General features: G+C 40.7%; 1 protein-coding gene across 4 annotated transcripts in view; it reads left to right on the forward strand.

The window, feature by feature from the left end:
• The window catches only part of Vps13c (vacuolar protein sorting 13 homolog C), a 158,229-nt gene that overhangs the window by 65,472 nt on the left and 70,945 nt on the right, over nucleotides 1–21,812 (forward strand). For all 4 annotated transcript variants that reach the window (XM_052713287.1, XM_052713296.1, XM_052713302.1 and 1 more), the window contains 15 exons: nucleotides 283–422; nucleotides 2,155–2,308; nucleotides 4,506–4,585; nucleotides 6,333–6,392; nucleotides 7,906–8,065; nucleotides 8,594–8,710; nucleotides 10,079–10,182; nucleotides 10,359–10,526; nucleotides 10,993–11,297; nucleotides 13,703–13,850; nucleotides 14,423–14,531; nucleotides 17,953–18,086; nucleotides 19,548–19,704; nucleotides 20,494–20,573; nucleotides 21,484–21,543. In XM_052713287.1, coding sequence (XP_052569247.1) covers nucleotides 283–422; nucleotides 2,155–2,308; nucleotides 4,506–4,585; nucleotides 6,333–6,392; nucleotides 7,906–8,065; nucleotides 8,594–8,710; nucleotides 10,079–10,182; nucleotides 10,359–10,526; nucleotides 10,993–11,297; nucleotides 13,703–13,850; nucleotides 14,423–14,531; nucleotides 17,953–18,086; nucleotides 19,548–19,704; nucleotides 20,494–20,573; nucleotides 21,484–21,543 — 1,976 coding nt within the window. The remainder of the gene's footprint in view (nucleotides 1–282; nucleotides 423–2,154; nucleotides 2,309–4,505; nucleotides 4,586–6,332; nucleotides 6,393–7,905; nucleotides 8,066–8,593; nucleotides 8,711–10,078; nucleotides 10,183–10,358; nucleotides 10,527–10,992; nucleotides 11,298–13,702; nucleotides 13,851–14,422; nucleotides 14,532–17,952; nucleotides 18,087–19,547; nucleotides 19,705–20,493; nucleotides 20,574–21,483; nucleotides 21,544–21,812) is intronic.

The raw sequence follows: 21,812 nt of genomic DNA on the forward strand, positions 1-21,812 counted from the left end.
ACATGCTGGTACATGTAGATGATGCCTAATAAATATTTTACCGAATGGTTAGTGAATGAACTAAAGTGAAGAACGAGTCACTTCTGGAAAGATAGTAGAGTACTATTTGGTTTAAGTTTTATTACATGCTGGTTCTAATCACTTTGGGACTTGAAAAATTGCAAGTATTTAAGTCTGAATATGAAGATTCTTGCATGAATGGACTTTGTTAGGCCTAGGCTTAGTGTCTGGGTGGGTTCTCAGTGAATACTGTCTGGGCTAATGCATGTCTCTTTGCTTTAGATTCTGATGACGAGTATTTTGATGCTGAGGATGGAGACTCACAGACTGTCAGAACTGTGAAAGTCTCAGAACTGAAAAAAGCCCCTGAGGTTCCAAATGAGGAGCTGGTTAATCTTCTGCTCAAGTTTGAGATTAAAGAGGTATGTGTTTTCTGTTTATGCACACATTCCTGTTGGTCTCTGTATGGTGTTCTGTCCTGGGAGCTGACCTCAGCTTCAGGTGCACTAAAAATGTGGTGTTCTAGTTCCTTTTCTGTCAGCTGTGCCTTGCTACACAAAGGCACACACGGTTTCAGAACCAGGAAGATTATTTTAAAAAATAGTTTAAGGGGGATCAGTGTGTGTGTAATCTCTTCCGAAAAGCTCAGGTCTCTTAATTAGGGTTTGCATTTCTGCATAAAATTTCTGTTTTTGTGTGTGGATGTATATATTACGCTCCCCCCCCCCACCAGTCCCAGCTCTTTTAATTTTTTCTAAGATAGAGTTTTGCTGTGTATTCCAGGCTGACTTTGTAGTCGCTATCTCAGTATGTAGCCCAAGCTTTTTTGAACATGTGACTTTCCTCCTACCTACAGCACTCCCTCCTGAGTGCTGAGATTATAGGCCTGTGCTTCCACATGCAGTGTGACTTCCCCTTGAGCCAAATAGTATTGGCCATTGTTGTGCATGTATAATGTGGAAAATGTTAGCAAACCAAACTTAGAAACTCTTTTTCTTTGCCTTTAAAAGTCATTTTGGGTGGGGGGAGTGAGAGGAGGGTGGGGAGGGGGAACTGTGGTTGGTATGTAAAATGAAAAATAAAAGCCAAGCAAGCATGGTGGCATAGGCCTATGCTCCTAGTTATCCAGAAGGCTGAGGCAGGAGGATTGCTGGATTCAGGCTCTGCTGGAGCTATAAACCATCCTGGTCAATTTAACAAGACCCTGTTCAAAACAGCAAACAAAATAAAAGGAAAAAAAAAAAAAAACCAAAAAAGTGTGGGGGTGGGGTTGGCTGGAGACAGAGCGGGGTGTGGGATGTGTGGGGCATGGTGCTTTCTAGTTTCAGTCCTGAGACCTGTTTTTAGAGTGGCCACACAGAAAAAGAAAACCTGATGAGATGTGCACAGCATATTTTGAGGGTAAAGGAGATTTCAGTGCACAGATTCTGTTATTTACATGTACATATTTTCTTTTATAAATGATGGTATTCATCTCCAGGTTGGTGGAATTGCAGTTTTTCACCCTCCCCCTTGCTTTCCTGTGTTTTAAATTTTTATAATAACTTATCACTTTGATAATAAAGTGCAAAATAATACAGAGGTGTTCGTGGTTGACTTTGATATTCCAGAATGACAGCCTTTCCTAACTCATGTCAGATTTGATACATCTGAATGTTATTGGTATTTTCTTAGTCTGTTTCCCACCCTTGGCTTTTGACTTGTCTCCTTTTTTCACAATTTGACCCACAGTAACAGAAGAGCCCTTGGCCTCTGTCTTCAAATGCTTCCAGGTGGTCGCTCTTCTCTTCCACCGCTGTGCCACCCCCAACCACCATCATTTCTTACCTGTCTTTTAAAAAGTGCCACACCTGTTTTAAATATTGTGGAAATGCACACTCTTACCTTTTGCTTTACTGGGACTGCGACTCTCAGAAGAATCCAAACATTTGTTTTTTTTCTAAGTTAAAAAACAGACATTAAGAACTATAGCTTTGTTTATGTGTGTTTATGGTCTTGATATTAGAGTTCTCAGCTAATCCCAGTCTTTGTGTCTGGTGGAGGGTGTGGTCAGAGCCTTCACTCCTGCAGTGTTGTGTGTGGGGGAGGACTTTGTTTCTGTCATTTTATGAATTGCTTACCAACAACTTTCCACTGCCCTGTGGATTCTTTTAGGTGATTTTGGAACTCACTAAGCAACAGAAAGAAGAAGAGACAGTTATAGTATTTAATGTCACTCAGTTAGGGACCGAAGCAACAGTGAGGACATTTGACCTGACTGCAGTGTCCTATTTGAGGAAAATCAGCCTGGATTACCATGAAATTAAAGGTAATGGCCATGGAAACAGATACAGCACTCAGTAGTAAAAATAGCACCCTTGTGTGTCTGGAATAGTTTTATTTATAGTGAAATACCTCATTGCATTATAGTGGGTATAATAGCCACACTGTGGTAACACAGTGGCTGTGAAGCATCCATGTTACTGTCTTCAGTTCACATGTCACCAATATGCAGATGATGATTCACCCAGGTTCAGACAACTGTAAGTGATAGAACGCTGACTAGAACACTGGAAGCCTGGCACTGGGGTCTGGCAGCCTCAAACACTATGGTCCACCACCTCAGAGTCCAGGAAAACCCACTGATGTTAGGGAGGATCATTCCCATTCACAGACCAAGAAAGACTGAAGGACCCCAAATAACTTGTTCACGCTCTGTATCTTGTTCATGACAGGTTTTAGTATTCAGACCTGGACTTAGGATACTGAAGCCTAGAGCAGTGGTTCTCAACTTCCCTAATGCTGTGACTCTTTAAAATAGTCCCTCATGTTGTGGTGACCCCAACCATAACATTATTACATTGCTATTTCGTAGCTGTAATTTTGCTGCTGTTATGAATTGTAATGTAAACATTTTCGTTTTCTGATGGTCTTAGGTGACCCCAGGTTGAGAATTGCTGTATTAGAGTGTTCACACAGCACAGAAGCACTGTGATAGAAATAAAGGGGGAAGATGCAAAGCCCACCCTCTTGTGAACTCTTATAGTTTATCATTTCAATGTGTATCTTGTGAGCTCAGGTATTTGAGGCATGAGTTAATGAATTAGTCTGCAGCAATTACAATTCTCCAAAGGTTTGCCTGATACTTTAGTCAAATATTAAGACATTTTACGATTTTTAGAAAATGGTTGAAACTAAAATAAACTCCAGTTGAGGAGAAAAATAATGTTTCCCATGTTACTGATTTTCTTAGGTAATGCATTATGATAGAATTTATATTGTAGACATGAGTAATGAATGTAAACAATAAACTGTCTAGGCTGTTTCTTTTTTTATGTCAGTTAAGACTGGAGGGGGGACTGGAGAGATGACTCAGCAGTTGCACACGCTTACTGCTCTTGTGGAGGACTTGGGTTTGATTTCCAGCATCTACATGGCAGCTCACAACTGTTTGTAACTCCAGGTCCAGGCGATCTGACCCTTCTGAATTCCTAGGGCACCAGGCACAAACATGGTGCACATAGATACATGCATGTAAAATAGTCATATACAAAAGTAAAATAAAGGAATCTTAAGAAACAGTGTATAAAAGGGAAAGACTAGAAACCAGGGGGAACTTTCTAATTGTTCCAGAAGCAGGATTTGCAGACTGAAGAGTAAAACATGGGCATGATTCAGTGGCTGACCAGCCAGTTCCTCTGCGTGTGCGTACACATAGCATAGTTTTGAGCTCAAAAGAGGTGTTTGTTTAGGTTTTGAAACCAAGTAGCCCATGCTGGCCTTCGACTCACAGTGTAGCCTAGGCTGGCCTTGTACTACAAGGATCCTCCTTTCTATCTCCCAAGGGCTAGGATTAGAGCTATAAACCACCACAGCCTGCTAAAGAAAATTTTTTAACTGTTATCCTCTGTTAAAAAAAGAAGACTTTTTGTATCCTCCCCCGACCCCAGGTTTAAGCAGAGGAATTATTTAAATTATTTGGGTCTAATAAATATAAATAAAACACTTTATACAATTTTAGAATCCAACAGTATATTAGAGATTGTCCCAGTCTATTTTCCTTGTTTTGTAGTTGAGAAAGTTAGATAGCTTTGGGTTAAGACCGGAGATGAATGAGAATTCACGTTTCCACATTCTTAGACCCTTAGTCCACTCTGCTGCCCTGTAAATACAAGGCGGCCTGGAGAATATCTTGAGAAGTTTTGACTCTTTTTGAGCACACTGTGAATAAGGGGAAGGGGAATGTTTTTAAGTAAGCTAGATGTTTAAGGTAAGGATTTAAGCTGGCATATTTCCACACCTGTTGGTTACTTCAGAGCCGTGAAAATGTACACCAATATACATGAAAATGTACACCGATATACATGAAAATGTACACCGATATACATGAAAATGTAAACAGATATACATGAAAATGTACACAGATATACTTTTAAAGCGCCACTAGACAAAGACATGTAGAACACTCTAAAATTTCATAAAAGCAACTCATCTGCAAACCCTTTCTCTCTCTCTGTTTAATCTAGGATCCAAAAAGAAGCCCCTTCACTTGATTAGCTCCTCAGACAAACCTGGATTAGATCTTTTAAAAGTGGAGTACATTAAGGTAAGGGCCACGGGAAGATGACATGGCTGTCTGGACCCCACACTGTACCCCAGGGAAGAGGATGACTATGTTTCTATAATGGCTCTGGGTGTGTATTCGGGTTAGGTCATGGGACAGTCCCTTGTTCCTGGACTTCTGCTTTCGCTGCTGAGAACAGGGTATTACAAAGCTGCCAGGCTGCTAAGCCAGGAGGTGGAACCCTGGGCAAAGCGGGTGGTGGTCTGACTCCTGTGAAAATAAGTGACGGTCAGTTGAGTCTACTACATTAAAAAAGGACAGTGGGACTAGACTGAGTTCAGGGGAGAGGTGCTAGGACCAGGGGTGGACTGAAGACCGTGCCCCATGGACAGGGCTGAGGGAATCGACCTGTTTGCCTTTGTTCTTGTTGATTCCCTGACTCTCGGTTATGTCTTCATGAATGTCTGTGCTGTAAGACGCTTGTTTTGTAGTAAAAGTTGTTTCTCCCTGTTCTCTAAGTCGTTGTAAGTTAGAAGAGAAAGGACATGCAAACGAACAGTTAAATGTGATCCTGGGGCCGGAGAGATGGCTCAATGGTTGAGAGCACTGGCCGCTCTTGCAGAGGACCTGGGTTCAATTCCCAGCACCCACATGGCAGCTCACAACTGTCTGTAACTCCAGTTCCAGGGGATCTGACAAGCTCACACAGAATATATACAGGCAAGACACCAGTGCACATTAAATAAATAAAATAAATCTTAAAAAAAAAATGTAATCCTGCCTGGTTGAAAATACAGTGACTGGTTTTCTAAGGGAAAGCACAGAGCAGAGTGGATGTGGAGAGACAGAGGGAGTAGCCAGGGCAGAAAGCTGCTCACAGAAGGGAGTCTTCTGAATTCACATTTCCTCTTCGTTTGAAAGGACAGAGCTGAGTCCAATGAGTGGTTATGAAGATAGATTTTTTTTTTTTTTTTTGGCTTAGGACAAAGACCCCATTAAAACTGAGTCTTCTGTAGAGATTCGGTTTGTGGAGAACTGATGTTTCTCTCACTGGATATTGAACTGAACTTTATAGAGTGGTGTATGCATCAAATGATGGGCGAGTGAGATGACCTTTACACCTTCTCCCCTCAAACTTTCTTTCTCATACTTAGTGTCCCCAAGGGAATAATGTTCCTCCATGCTTAATAAGAGCACTTTGCACTGATATGAAAAATAGTGTTTGTATGTCATTTTAAAATATGACAAAATGATATATGGTTGTTGTAGGTACACCACAGCTCAGGCAGCTTATAAAAGAAAGCATTTAATTCACAATTTTCAATGTTTAGAATCTGTGACCATCATGGCTAAGAGCAGGGCAGTATAGGCATGGTGTAGGAGCATTAGCTGGGAGCTGACATCCTTTTCTGCAATTGGGAGGCAGCAGAGAGCTAACAGAATCATGCAAGATTTGAAACCTCAAAGCCTGCCTCCTTTGACACACTTCTTTCAACAAGGCCACACCCCTAATCCTTCCCAAATAGTGCCACCAACTGGGGACCAAGTATTCAAATATATTAGCCTATGGGGGCAGTTCTCATTCAAACCACCAAAGCATGTGCTTTCTCATCTCTCTCTCCTCTCTTCTCCCCTTCCTCCTCTCTCCACACACACACACACACACACACACACACACACACACACACACACACACACGCGCGCACACACAGGGCGGGGAGGGAGAGAGATTATAAAATATTTGTTTATTTTGGTCTTAATTCATTCTTTGGAACTTTTATTTTTTCAGGTTGATAAGAATGGACCTAGTTTTCAAACTACTTTTGAAAAAACTGAACAAACCATTAAGGTAAGAAGTTTTATTAAGATGGTATATCCATTCTAGAAATCTCCAGGGTCCTTTGGAGAACATTATTTGATTTGAGATGTGATAAGAACCAACTGAAATTATAAATTAGCCCCATAGGTGTTACCATTACCTTTCCGTGTGATCCAGCTTAGAAAGTAATACTCACGGTCTATCACTGTCTATGCTTTAAAGAGCCTCAGTATTATTCCCAAATAAGGAGATGCCATGGCGGAGCATTTCATTATAAAGAACTAAGAGGATCCTAAACAAACCAACTTGATACCGTCTAGCAATACAGGAGTGAGAGACTATGTAAAGCGTAAGTATAGATGCTAAGTACCTCTGCAGCCATTATGATTTGAGTAAAAATTATAGAGGAGGAGGAAGAGTCAGAAGGTACTTATGAGCTACATTAAAAAGTAAATGAGACCCCCCCCCCCAATTCCACCCTGCCTCGCCCACCCTTCAGTGGGTAAAGTCACTTCCTGCCAAGCCTGACCACCTGAGTTCAGCCTACATGGTAGAAACTGAGAATCAACCTATTCCCACAAGTTGCCTTCTGGTCTCCCCAAGCACACAGTGGTCTGCATGCTCCTCCACCACTACATGAAATGAATAAATGATAGAAAAACAAGAGAGATGAGCTGTAGGTCACATTTGGAAGAGATGACATCATCTACTATAATATTGTGGGCTTCCCTTTTTTTTTTTGTTACTTAGTTCTTTTGTTTTTTTTTTTTTTGGTTTATGGTTTTTTTTTTTTTTTTTTTTTGGTTTTTCGAGACAGGGTTTCTCTGTGTAGCTTTGCGCCTTTCCTGGAACTCGCTTTGGAGACCAGGCTGGCCTCGAACTCATAGAGATCCGCCTGGCTCTGCCTCCCGAGTGCTGGGATTAAAGGCGTGTGCCACCACCGCCCGGCCTAGTTCTTTTGTTTTTATAAGCAAGTTTTTGTTTCAGTTTGCTTTCATAAAACCACAGACCTGTAGGAACAAATTTGTGATGCTAGTTAGCTCTCAGGAGTCATGTCTTAAATGTAATGCTTTCCCCTGTGAGTTAGACTTGCTGTGCTGATTTTAAATGGTAAGACCATTACCATGTTTTAGAAGATTACTTCATACTTGAAACCGTGTTCATGTTCACAGTTCTGCTCCCTAAGCTAAAATGCCATGGATGCCACATTTGTAATCACATGGTGATTCTGGAACTTCATACCAAGACAGCATTTTCTGTGATCTATGAGCCTGTTAAAGATCTGGAAAGCCACATGTGTTGGCTGTGTAGATAGCCAGGAGAGACAGTTAAGGCTCCATGACCATTTTGCTTGGGAATGGAATAAGTTACTGTGATGCTCTCCTGTGTCCTTGAGTATGTAGGTGTCATTTGCCTTCTCTATGTCCCTGCATCAGGGAGTCATGGACCTTTGTCTCTCTCTTTCCTGTGACAGAGGCAGCCTTTGCTGAGGTCACAGATGGCAATTGGAAAATAACTAATTGTCTTTGCAAAACACTTTCAGGTGGCTTTTTCATCTTTGAATCTGATGCTACAAACACAAGCTCTTCTGTCTTCCCTGAACTACTTGACAACCATCATCCCATCAGATACTGAGAACACCGGTGCTGTCAAGGAGGCACAGACTGCAACTGAGAAACAAAAGAACTCTCCCCTGCAGAAAGGTATGTATGTGAGTTATCAGTGTTCTCTGTGACAGACACCTGGAGAATAGCCAATGGAAGGCAAAGATTTGTGTCGGTCCACAGACACGTGGCTCTATTGCTTCTGAGCCTGTGTGCTGCCACGCAGAACATGATGGTGAAGCACATGGTAGAGATTGTGGTGGATAGGAGGCAGACAGACAGAGGCGGTCTGAAGATAAGCTGTGCCCCACAAAGGCTGGGATCCCACGTTCTTTGAACCATTTCTTCAGCACCTTAGTGATTGCATCTTGTTGGCTGAGAATCTAGAATTTGGATCAAAAGAACTTAGTTCGTATTCTGACTATGTTACTTAAGCTGTGTGATTTTAGGCACATTATTTTTTGTTTTTGAATTTTATGTTCTATTTTCTTTAGACTATTTTTATATATGTGTGTTTTATATAATATGTACTTTAAATTTTATATTCGTATATTATATATTATGTAAAATATTTGAAGAAACTTCTGTAGAATTTAGCTTACTGAAATCCATTGTTTTTATTTTTAGCGATGGTGTCCTCTAGAGATAGTGACATTATTGGCTTTAGGCTGTTTGCCAAATTGAATGCGTTCTGTGTCACAGTCTGTGATGAGAAGAGCAATATTGCTGAAATCAAGATACAAGGTAAAGTGTCACAGTATTTAACAGTTGTTTAACAATAAGTATTTTCTCCTTGCCCTCTGCTGCTCCCTTTCTCTTTATTGCAATGTTAAAGAATATACAGATAGAGGGCCGTGAACTGCACACGGTTGGCAGGGTATGCCTGAACTGCATGTTTTCTTCCTAGGATTAATGATGGCCAAATTCTGGCTAGTGTAGTTTTTTCTTCTGTCCTTTCCAGATTGGTAATACACCCACTTATTTAAACTTTGTTCATAAAACTGTTGTAGCCTCTGTCAGGCAGGGCATCTACTGTTGTGATGAACACTAGGACCATAAGCTGGGGAGGAAAGGGTTGATTTCAGCTTACAGTTCCACATCACAGTCCATCATGGAGGGAAGACAGGGCAGGAACGGGGAGGCGGGAACTGAAGCAGAAACCGTAGAAGAGTGTTGCTTACTAGCTTCCTCCTAATGGCTTGCTCAGCCTGCTCTCTTTTACAGCCCAGGACCACTAGTCCAGGGGTGGTATCACACACCATGGTCTGGGTTCACCCACATCAGTCATTAATTAAGGCAATGCATTGTAGACAAACCTACAGGCCAGTCTTATGGCCACGTTTTTCTCAGTTAGGAATCCCTCTTCCCAAGTGTCTCTAGCTTGTGTCAAGTTGACATGAAACTAGCCAGCACATTCCCCATGTAAGTGGCTTAGTATCTATAAGGTATAAAACTTACTTTATGTTTACTTATCCTGAATTGATTTCTGTGCAGTAGATTTTTTTTTTCCTCCTGGGGGATTGAACATTTATGTAATTATATTTTGTTTTATTGCTTTTCGTTTTTAATAGTCTTTATTGCACATCCAAGGTGATAGGAGTCTTTTCAGTGTAGCAGGAGAAATGATACACTTAGTGTACTTTTCTATTTCTTTGATTCTTTGAGAATTTCACACATACATACAATGAAAGATGAGCATAGCTACTTCCATCGCCCCACTGTGGCTCCTCCCAGCTCCTCCCACTGAGTCCCCTCCCTACTTCATATCCCCTTATTACACTTAGTAACCTACTAAATCCTGTTAGTGCTGCCTAAATATGCATGGATGTGGGGCCACATGGGGAGCATGGCCAACCTCCCAGGGGCCATATCCCCAAAGAACAATGATCCTTTCTCACCAAACTACTATCAACTGTTCCTTAGTAAGGGATGGAGCTCATGCAATTAGATTTTAACCAATTTATAAATTTGGTGTTTAGAAAACTAAGAATATTATTTAACATGAAATTAATAATTATGAGTTCATGCATTCTATATATCCCCAAATCATATAATATAATGAAAATAAATATTATATCTATAGAAATTATAATGATTATTATTTTTTTTCAGGCCTCGATTCTTCCTTTTCTCTTCAGTCAAAAAAGCAGTCACTTTTTGCCAGGCTGGAAAACATTATTGTCACAGATGTTGACCCCAAAACAGTTCATAAGAAAGTATGTAACACTGAACAGATAGTTACTATTATTGCATAGGGATTTTATTTTAAATATCTTATTTTACAAATTAAATGTATTTCTATAAAGATTATAATTACAGGCCTTTTCTCCCTGGGGCTTTATTTTGTAATTGCTTTTCTGGGCAGAGTACATTCACATTTCTGTTTTTTCAGGCTGTATCCATAGTTGGAAATGAAGTTTTTCGTTTTAACCTGGATTTGTATCCAGATGCTACCGAAGGGGATTCCTACACTGACATGTCCACCGTGGATGGTGTCGTGACATTGCACGTCGGCTGTATTCAGATTGTCTACCTTCATAAGTTCCTTACGTCATTGCTGGTAAAGTCACTATTTATATGTTCACATTTCACGTTAGAAACCATTAAGTGTTATGATCACATTTGCTGTAAACTTTTGGTTTTGGGTGGTGGATATTTTGATTATGCCTGGTGTGTGTGTATGTATGAAAGTAGCCGCGGAAAGCCCTCTTCAACACTTGAAGTCTAAGTCATTGAATGATTTTTATCTGTGATTGAAGTTAGTTTTCTGGAACACACAGAAGCCAGTAACTATCCGAGTGTCAGGGCGTTGAGGATGAGTTTATCTCCACACCCTGCTCAGTGAGAGATCACTAGTCAGAGCCGGGCAGCTCATGACTGAGGAGGGATTTCTTCATTCCTTCCTTTCATGAGAAAAAGGGCTCAACTCGGAGGACTCTGGTGGAGGAAATTACATGTGAGCTAGCAGAAGGCCAGCTCACAGATGTCCCTGTTTCTGAATTTCTCCTTTTACGTTTTGTCCACAGAGCTTCCTGAACAATTTCCAGGTGGCCAAAGAGGCGCTGAGCGCCGCCACTGCCCAGGCTGCGGAAAAGGCTGCCACGAGCGTGAAAGATCTTGCCCAGAGGAGTTTTCGTGTTTCTATCAATATTGATTTGAAAGCTCCAGTCATTGTCATTCCGCAGTCCTCCGTCTCCACCAATGCTGTCGTGGTAGACCTTGGGCTAATTAGAGTTCACAATCAGTTCAGTCTGGTGTCTGGTGAAGATGCCGTAAATCCTCCAGTGATCGACAAGATGGAGGTGCAGCTTACGAAGCTGAAACTCTCTAGGTATGCATGTTCAGTAGCTATGGTCTGAAGAGTCATGTCTCGTGATATTTGTATACCCTGCTTCTATTACAAAGAACCAGTTTCTGATCAGCTGATGTGTATCTGTGTACAGCCTTCATGTAGAGCCACCAATTTGTTTACATTTTCTCTAATTTCTATATATTGTTGTTCAAAACAATGGTTGTTAACTGTTTGAGAATAGACATCTATACAGGTGTAATGGTGCATACCTTTAATTAAAGCATTTGGGAGGCAGAAGGAGGTGGATCTCTGTGAGTTCAAGGCTAGCCTGGTCTGTATATCGAGTTCCAGGACGGCCAGAGCTACACAGCGAGACACTATCTTGTAGCTAGAGTTTTCCTGCCTGGCCCACGGTCAGGACAAATCTCTGTCACCTGCCAGTCCCACAGCCGCATAGACCCAACCAAGTAAACACAGAGACTTATATTGTTTACAAACTGTATGGCTGTGGCAGGCTTCTTGCTAACTGTTCTTGTATCTTAAATTAACCCATTTCTATAAATCTATACCTTGTCACGTGGCTCGTGACTTACCGGCATCTTCACATGCTGCTTGTCATGGCGCAGCTGGCAGTGTCTCCCTCACTCAGCCTTCCACTTCCCAGAATTCTCCTCTCTCCTTGTCCCGCCTATACTTCCTGCCTGGCCACTGGCCAATCAGTGTTTTATTTATTAACATATTTGCCATACAGAACATCCCACAGCACTATCTTAAAAGTAAAAGATTGAGCGAGAGAGAATAGAATAATAGAACACACATCTTAATCCTTTGTCTCTAATGTCTTAGCCTGTGTCTCTCAAAAGCATGGGCATTTATTCTTCTATTACCCATGATATAAATAGTAGTTTCTAGAAATTAATATTGGCATGCTATGTAATGTGAGTCAGTATTGAGATTGTGTCAGTTTTTGCAGTGATGTCCACTGTTGTAACCCCCCTCTCCCTGCTCCCACCCAGAATCACACATGGCATTCATTTGCGCCCTCTACTATTGAGGTGATTTCTATACTAGCAGACCTTTACTTCTGTATGAGGTTGGTTGGTTTGAAGAGCACTGTCTGGCTCTCCTTAGGAATGGTTACCCATGGTTTCATGAGCTTACACATCTTGGTAGAAACACTGTGTAAGTCATACTGTGTCCTCAGTGCTCATGCTGTGTGGCATGTGAAGACACAAGAAGATTTAAAAACGATTTTCATCATATCGAAGGCAATTTAATTATAAAACAGGATAAAAAGACAATTGTAGGCTAAGTCAAACAGCTAACCCCTGGTGGGAGCTTTCTGAAATGCTTTAGTGACAGCTGCGCCTTCTGATTTTCTGATTTCACTTTGCTGCTACTTCCTCACTGTTGTTTCCTTTGACTAACAAATACCCTGCTGCTCTCCGCTTAACCTCAAGCATGCATGCTGAGGAAGGCTCTCTCAGTGATTGTGTCATTGTGAGAGCGTCACAGAGTGATTGTAATCAAGCCTAGAGTCCTTCCAGGTGGACCAGTGCAGTCAAGACACAGTAGATGTGACCTGGAGGAGTCTGCTGCAAGTGTAAGATGCCATTTTTTAAAATGGTGATTATTCTTCTAAGTGGAAAGAGTGGATTCTAAAATTGTAGAAAATTAGTGAGGGAACCACTGATGGGGTCATTTACGATCTTGTGGGACATTATGTACTGTACATAATTGTTCAAATGTTATATGTATGAGGGGTAGAATTGTTTGTATGTTATGTGGATGATGGGTAGTCTGGTAGGTCATCTACTCCAATTTCTCCACAAACACAGAAGTAAATGCATTGCAGGTGACTTTGGGAAAGGTGCATGGTCCCTAAGCAATAGGACCTTTCTGCTCCATTGTCTTAGCAGAGCACTCAGGTAGATGTGGCCCATCATTGACTAAAGGATTGTAATGTGACACAAACTATATTATCCCTAAACTAATATGTTTGATTATTTCTTGTGTATCTGCAGCATTGTGAATTAAAAAACCCAAACCAAACCTTTAGCTCAATTTTTCTCTTCTCTACAGTTTTAAGAAAAAAAAAATGGTTTCTTAGCTGGGCGTGGTAATACATGCCTTTAAATCCAGCACTCAGGAGGCAGAGGCAGGCAGATCTCTGAGTTTGAGGCCAGCCTGGTCTACACAGTGAGTTCCGGGACAGCCAGGACTACACAGAAAAATGCTGTCTTGGGAAAAAAGTTTTCCTAATGGCTCAAGGTTTCTCACGTGTTTTAATCTGTGTCTGTTAGTGGATTATAGGTTGAAACCCCTCAAGCTGCAGTGCTATGAATTAGTGTCTAGAGCAGCAGTTAATGCTTAGCACTCTAACTGACGCTGTGGTTCATTGTCTTCTGTGATGGCCTGTGATGTTGCATTCTCTCTTTTCCTAGGACAACAATTCAGCCGGGCGTCTCCCATCCCGATATTCAGCTGCTGCACCCAATTAACTTGGAGTTTTCTGTAAACCGGAATCTAGCTGCCAATTGGTACCATAAGATGCCTGTTGTAGAAATTAAAGGGTGTCTTGATTCCATGAATGTAAGTACATGAATGAAAACAGTTTCAACCCTGAAAGCTTTCTCATATGCACCCACGGGAAATGCAGGTGAAACTTCGTCCAACAAGGACATTAATCTCTCCAGTAGAATTTAATCTTCAGTTAAGTATTAGTAACTTTTGAATCTGCTACACACCCATTGCAAAAACCTGTGCACAAATTATTGTTATATTCTCTTTTCATAATGTGTATTATTTACACACTTGTTTTTAAGGAGGTCAAAGTATGCTTAAGGTAAACTATAGTACTCTTCAGGAGTGAAATGATGAGTTTCCAGAACTTGCTATTTTAAAAATGGATTAGATTTCTTTAAGTACAATTAACTTTAAGGAAAAAGCAGTCAACAGGGTTAATATTGATTTGCAGATTTTATGATTTATGTGTTTTATCGTTTTATTTAAAATGCAAAAGTTAAAGTGAAGCAAGTGGTAAAATCCGTGGGTGGTGGTTTTTCCACTTCTCAGTTATGTCGGGATTAGTGCTGAGAGTTTGCTTGCTATAGTGTAGTTATCTCATTTTAAAATGAGTGTTTTGTTCGTCACCTACTTCACAGGTTAGTCTCAATCAAGAGGATCTTAATCTTCTGTTTCGAATACTGGCAGAAAATCTTGGTGAGGCCACTGGAGACTTGGATAAAGGGAAACCTAGAGTCCAAGAGATAGGTAAGAGACTGACAGCGCACGTGTGCGCGGGCACACACACACACACACACACACACACACACACACACACACACACGCCTTTTTACAATTCAGTAGCCACTGAATGTTGTTTTCATATCTAAATGGTTTCTTTTTTTCACCATAGTAGGGATTGAACCAGGGTCTTACATATGCTGAGGCACATGCTGTACTATTGAGTTATATCTCCAGCCTGAAACATAATAAATATGTAGGAAAAAAAATACTTATTTATAAATTGTGATTTGTTTTACCAAGAAAAATAACAAGATGCTGTTGAATGAAAGTGATTGGAGGTTATTGTCTCTTTTTAGTTAAGCAGACAGTTGCCAATTAACATGTTTTCCAGACTGCTTGAGCTGAGAGAAGGCCATTAGGAAGGGTGACCATCAACCAGTGTGGATTTCTGTAAAACGTACTAATTTGTGTATTAAAAAAAATTTTAGAACTCTAGGCCCTGGCATCATATTCTACCTGATATTTAAATAGTACAGTGGTAAAGTATACAAATTTAAATTATTAATAAGTTATCACCCTCCAAAGATAGTAATATAGTATATTAAAATAAAAATAGCAGAAAGTTTAAATTATTAATATGGCCAGTTTTACTTAAATTAAAAGTTATAATATTTTAAAGCTGTTATATATATGTATGTATGTATGAATAACACACACATATATACACACACACACACACACACACAATGAATTTGTGAATTTATTATGCGCACGTGATGTATCTTTATTTTCTTTCAAACAAGCATTGGCGTGTGTGTTTGTGTGTGTGTGTGTGTGTGTGTGTGTGTGTGTGTGTGTGTGTGTGTGTGCCCACTGTGCTTTGCTGATGTGTTCCTAAATTAACAGTTGTAATTCTATATTATTTCTTACTTGGGTATATGCTGTGTCTTGACTTCTGTCTTTTTGTGTGTGTGTGTGTGGTTTTTCAAGACAGGGTTTCTCTGTGTAACAGTCCTGGCTGTCCTGGAACTCCATCTGTAGACCAGGCTGGCCTTAAACTCAGCAATCCAACCCACCTGCCTCTGCCTCCCGAGTGCTGGGGTTAAAGGTGTGCGCCCCCACGACCTGGTTCCCTCTGTCATCTTTTAAAAAATAGCTTCCTTGCATTAGGTTCTGTTGAAGTATCATAATTTTTTGGATATTTCAGGTTGAGTTTTTCACTGTTAGCCATGTTGCGCTGAAATGTCCTTACGTATCTACTCTTCCAGTGTTTCTGTAGGGCCACACTAGTGGAAGGGTATGTAATCTTTTATTAATATCATTTAAATATAACTAATATTATAGGTTTTCATAAATTAATTTCACTTAAAATTTAAAACTTTGTTTGAGAGTTCCATACATGAATTTAATGTGTTTTGATCCATTTAAACTTCGATGGCTTTAGAGGAACTTGTATTTAGCACAACTGTCGTTTTGTTTTTCTGTAGCTTTCTAACAGTTTTATCAAATTTTTTTGAAACTTTGCCCGTTGACTGAGTGAAAACTATTTCACTGCCCTTTTTTATTGCATATAAGCCTAAGCATCGGCCTCCAGCTGTTTACCTCGTGTAATCGCCTTGAGCAAGATGCAGCACGCTCCTCAGCACACCTCCCTGGGTCCCCTCCCTGTTAGGACAGACCCTGTCTGCCTCATAATCCACTTCGAGGTCAGTGCTACTCTGACCTGGGACCCTGTCGATGGCTTGATTTTACTTTTTCATGAATTTTATAGAAACGGAGCCATGAAAAGTCCGCTCTTTGATGTCTGACTTCTTGTTTATGATTCATGAGATTCATTCAGCTGGTTCCTGTAGTGGTCTTTGCTATAGGGAATCCCTGTCTCTGCCTTGTGAGACTGGAATTACAGGTGAGCCATCACACCGCTCGGGTTCCTTACTTGGTTTTCTAGAGATCCACACTGTAGCTGGAGTTTTCCTGCCTGGCCCACAGTCAGGGCAAATCTCTCTCACCCGCCAGTCCCACAGCCACTCAGACCCAATCAAGTAAACACAGAGACTTATATTGGTTACAAACTGTATGGCCATGGCAGGCTTCTTGCTAACTGTTCTTACAGCTTAAATTAATCCATTTCTATTAATCTATACCTTGCCACGTGGCTTGTGACTTACCGGTACTTTACATCTTCCTTATCCTGATGGCGGCTGGCAGTGTCTCCCCCACCCAGCTTCCTGTTCTCTCAATTCTCCTCTCTGTTAGTCCCGCCTATACTTCCTGCCTGGCCACTGCCAATCAGTGATTTATTCATTGACCAATCAGCAACATGTTTGACATACAGACCATCCCACAGCACCACACTCCCCTCCTCTTGCTTTCACAGCAAGTGTTCTAGCCGCTGAGCCATTCCTGCAGCCCCTTTACTGTGGGTGTCTTCTCTTGTGACCCTCCAAACCTGTAAAAACAGTAACTTTTATTTGAGGTGACTCTGGACTAAGATGACAGATGAACCTTTGCTCTCTGTATTGCCTTCCCAAAGGTCTTAATGTGTAGTGTAGCATGGTTTCCATGTGGGTTTCTAGTGCAGGTTACAGTGCAGGGCTGTGGTGCGGTGGTCAAGATGATGTGAATTACAATAATGTAGTTATGTAGTAGACAGTGAAGGCTGTCAAGTCAGACTGATGAACTTGGACTCCAGCATTCGCATATGACACTAGGCAAGGTGCCAAGTTTGTCTAAAAAAATTAACGTGTTCATCTGTGGGATGGGGACACTGAAATTCTCTCCCCAGAGGGGTGTTTTAAGACCTCAGCACGACAGTCTATGCATAGCTTCTTGCTCAGTGTCTAGAACCAGGTGTGAGGGTGCACATACAACAAATGTTAGCTTTATTATTTTTGTGTGTTATAGGTTAGAAAGCAGTTGTATTGCCCTTCGTGGTATGTGTTTCAGAACAGCATCATAGCCATGGAGCCTTTGTTTTCCTCCCTAGGCTGGCATACCTGGCCCCTTTCCTTTCTTAGCCTTATCTCTAGTTACCTGCCTCATGCCTTAGCCATACTACAGTCCATTTTGTTTGCACACCCTGTCATGTGCCATCTCTGTATGGTTTCCCATCATTTCTCACTTTTAAAAAGGTGGGCTCTCTTTTCTGTGAGGAACGCCTGCCTGTGTGGGTGCTTCATCTGTGTTAATGTTTTCTTCCTCTCCCCGACTTCTCTCTGCATTTTATGTCCAGTCGATTGGCATTTGCCTGTTTCCTGTGAATAGGTACCGCTCCGTTCTTCCGGTTGACTTTCAGCCTGTGTGTCTCTTTACTAAACCATGAGCTTGCTAAGGCTGAGAACTGTTACGGATTTGTGGATCTTCAGAGTGCTCATGCATGTATACAGCAAGTGTTTGTGAAAGAAAGGACTGAATAGAAGCACGGATTTCTGTTTACCATCTTTAGGTGGAACGAAAGCGTGCCGAGAGGTCTCCATGCCACAGGGCGTACACACCACGCAGGATGCGTCACCAGCCAGAGTGGAAGAGACCAGATCCATAGACATCATTAATGTACTGTTAAACTTTGAAATTAAGGAGGTGTGTAATTTTCATCCCCTTTCACGAAGTGCAGTGAACAGGTTATGGATATTTCTATTGTTTCTATTAAGCTAAATTTGTAGATAATTGATATGTATGAGAAAAATCTTAGACTATTAATGTGATAGTGTGTGCTTTTAAACTTTGAGGACTTACTAAGGACATTTTTAATTTACTTTAATTAATTTAATTTATAAATAAATAAATTATAAATAAAATAATTTATAAATAAATTTAATTTAATTAGGATTTACTAATTACATTTTAGGGATTCAGTGTTTTTTAGAGAAAGTGGAAGAATTTCTTGTTACTCGCTTTTTAGTCATTATAGGATGTTGGAATGTAGCTTGTTTTGGATTTTCATGTAAGAAAGACAAGTGGCGGAAATAGAAAAATCTTTTGCAAATAAATGTTAGGAATTCTCTGTAGAGTAAAGCACAGATCGTGCGCATTTAAAAATGCTATATTACTTCAGTGTGGGTTTTCTTCTTTATCTATTCTACTCCTGTCCCATGTATGTGCCAGGGCTAAGGACACATTAGAAAATAGATTCAAAATATGGTTTTGTATTTCCATTAAAAATAGGCTCAGGGTAGGCTACTTTGAGAGCCTGTGGTGTAGATGGTACTACTGGGCATCTGAGCAGGCTGAGAGGGCTAGGGAAGGTTTCTGGGAGGAAGTGACATTTGAGTGGAGTTTGGAAAGAAAAGTAATAGTTTGAGAAAATGGAGTAAAGAAAGAGTTTGGGGTTAGGTAGAAAGGGTGGGCATAGAGAGAAAGGGTGGGCATATATAGAAGGGGTGGGCATATATAGAAAGGGTGGGCATAGATAGAAAGGGTGGGCATAGATAGAAAGGGATGGGCATAGATAGAAAGGGGTGGGCATGGAATACGTAAGCTTTATTCCTAGCATTTTTTATATACACTAAGACAACCTGTGGACCCGGTTGGGCTGGAGGGAAGGGATTTGTGCTTGCTGGGTGGGTATTTGGCATTGTACTGTGACTATATACAGGAAGACTGCCACCTAGTGGGTAGAGGCAGGAGTGCTATGAGTGACCTATTATGCTTAGGATAGCACCCCACTCAGTAGTCCAAGGTTAAGAAGCCTTCCTTGAGGATTTGTGTAAAAACTAGCTGCTGCTTTCAACAGAATTTCAGACAGGAGCTGTTGATCAGTTAGGACTTCTAGGATTGGACCACTGCCTGCTTCCCTCCCTGCCACTCTTTCTTCCCTTCCCCATCTTTTTTTTTGGTACTTCACCTTTGAAAATCTCTAGAAAATGGTGATGTCTCAAAAATCTGAAATATATGTAAGGTAATTAGCAATAGGTGATTTTCAGGCTCGGAATATCTTTTCCTCGTGTGAGTTTCTTCATGTGACTATGTGTAGTTATTCAGTCCTTATTGTCACGTTGTACTAGTGAAGCAGTTTGTGGTAATCCATCCTCTCTCTTTCAGGTTGTGGTGACTTTGATGAAGAAAGCAGAAAAGAAAGGCGTGCCCTTACATGAACTGAAGATCCTGCATCTTGGGATGGAAGCCAAAGTAAAAGCCCATGACATGACTGCTGAAGCTTACCTGAGAGAAATTAGCATGCGGTGCTTTGATTTTCCTGGTAGGTGTGCAGGCCCGTCTGTGGAAAGGCAATGCAGGCCTCGTAGCCTGCGTAAACACAGGGCTGCATCCCGCCCACTGCCTGCTGTGTGTGTTCCTGACATACCCAGCGTGTTGGAGATGGTGGGATAAAGCACAAAGACCCCTTATGAGAAGTTAATTTGCTCGGGAGCGTAAGTTTACATTGATTTACTAGCACATTACCTGAATGTTAAGGTCTGTTTTAAATGACGTTAGTAGGTGCTTGTAAAAAGTAAACGTTGAACAAAACGTAAATATATAGAAGGAGACACTTAGCTTCAGCTGCCAGTCTCACTTCCTCCCAGGTGACTAGGAAGTCGCTGTTTAGTGGGTATCCTGGATTTTTTAAGTTCACTGTTGAAGTTTGCAGCTCTCTGAATTTTATAGTTCCTGTTGGTTTAAACTTGCTAAGGACTCTGGATCATCTTTGAGAAGATAAACTTGGGTTGAGAATAATCCCTTCTTGTGTTTTATAGCTGCCGTGTCTCATGTTAGGGTTTGTTCCTGCAAGGGTCATACCTGTAGGACTAGTCTATGAGAGCTGTTACTGATTAGTGCTGTTTTGTTGTTAAGTTTTCAGTCTTTCACTTTTTCTTTCCAGTTTTTCAAAGCTAGACTTGTTGAGATACGATTTATAGACAGTGTACGTTTTTCTGTTTTGTGTACAGTTCTCTCATTAGCATTCTCTGTGTAACTGGCTGGTTCTGTTTTACAAGATGCTTGAAATACTGAAGGGATGACATGGATCAGATTTTCCTTTTCCTTCCAGATTCTAAAGGCGAGCCTCTGTACATTGTCAACTCCTCTAATGTGTCTGATGGAACCCTCCTGAAAATGCTGTTCACTAAGGTACCACCTGTTCTGGTTTCATTCTGTGGCTGTGATAAAGACTCTGACAGAAAGGCAGTTTAGTGGAGAAAAGATTTATTTTAACTTATAATCCCAGGCTACAGTCTATCATTGTAGGTGAATCAGGACAGGAACTTGAAACGCCCAGTGACATCACATATCCACAGTCAGGAGCAGAGAAAAATGAACACATACATATTGCCTGCTCGTTTGTGCTCAGCTCATTTCTCCACTATTATTATTATTATTTCCTTGCCTAGGGAGTGGTGCTGCCCATATCAGTTCACTGAAGACCGTCCTATATGGACATGCCCACAGACCAGCTTAATGTAGACAACCCTCATTGAGACTTGCTTTCCAGATGATTCTAGGCTTTGTGAAGTTGACAATTAAAGCTAAGCATCACAGTACCTCATTTCATTTCTGTGGTTAATATCAAAGTATGCAAAGTTATTTATATTCCCCTCATACTTAATATTTGGATTCCACTCCTAAGTTTTTTTCAGTCCTAGTTGGCTGATGATGAATTATGGAAACATGTCAAAATCCTTTATACTCCACTAACTTAATGAGCTTCTCTGGGGTTGTTGAATAAATGGGAGTGAACAGTTCAAAGCTGTGCCATATCCTGAGGAGAAGTGTGTTCTAAGTGAGATAGCAGCCTTTTCCACAGCCCACCTATTTAGATGCACTGACATCTCCAGGGTAGAATAAGGAATTGGAGATTTTGCATCTGTAGAATGTAGAGTATGTTTATACGGTCAGTTTTGAGGGCACATTTTTATTTGCCTATAAGAAACGTGTTTGTCATCTCTTAATAGCATACTTTAAGATGTGAAATATATGTGTTTTCCAATGTGTGAACTTCTACTGTTTTTAACTCAGTGGTTTAATTATCAACTGCTTATAGGCAGACAGTGATGGGCCAGAGTTTAAAACTGTTCATGATAACACCAAACAGAAGCTGAAGGTGAGTCTCTTGTCATTCGTCTTAAGACTGGGTTATTGATGATTAAATGTAGCTTGGTAGCCGCTTTCAGTTGTAAGATGCAAGACCTAAAATTAGAATTGGGGGCAGTAGTAACAGATCTAAAATTAGTGCATATAGAATTGAAATAACAGTCTTGCCAAAACTTATTTCTGAAGAGATTATTTGAAAATGTGAATTAATTATTATTTGTGGAATATACAAATAATTTTTATTTTGAGGAGATTTTGTTCACTTTAGCCTACTGTAGT

Source organism: Peromyscus californicus, unplaced genomic scaffold (assembly GCF_007827085.1).
Source record: "Peromyscus californicus insignis strain IS unplaced genomic scaffold, ASM782708v3 Scaffold_11__1_contigs__length_118956290, whole genome shotgun sequence".
NCBI classification, from domain to species: Eukaryota; Metazoa; Chordata; class Mammalia; order Rodentia; family Cricetidae; genus Peromyscus; species Peromyscus californicus.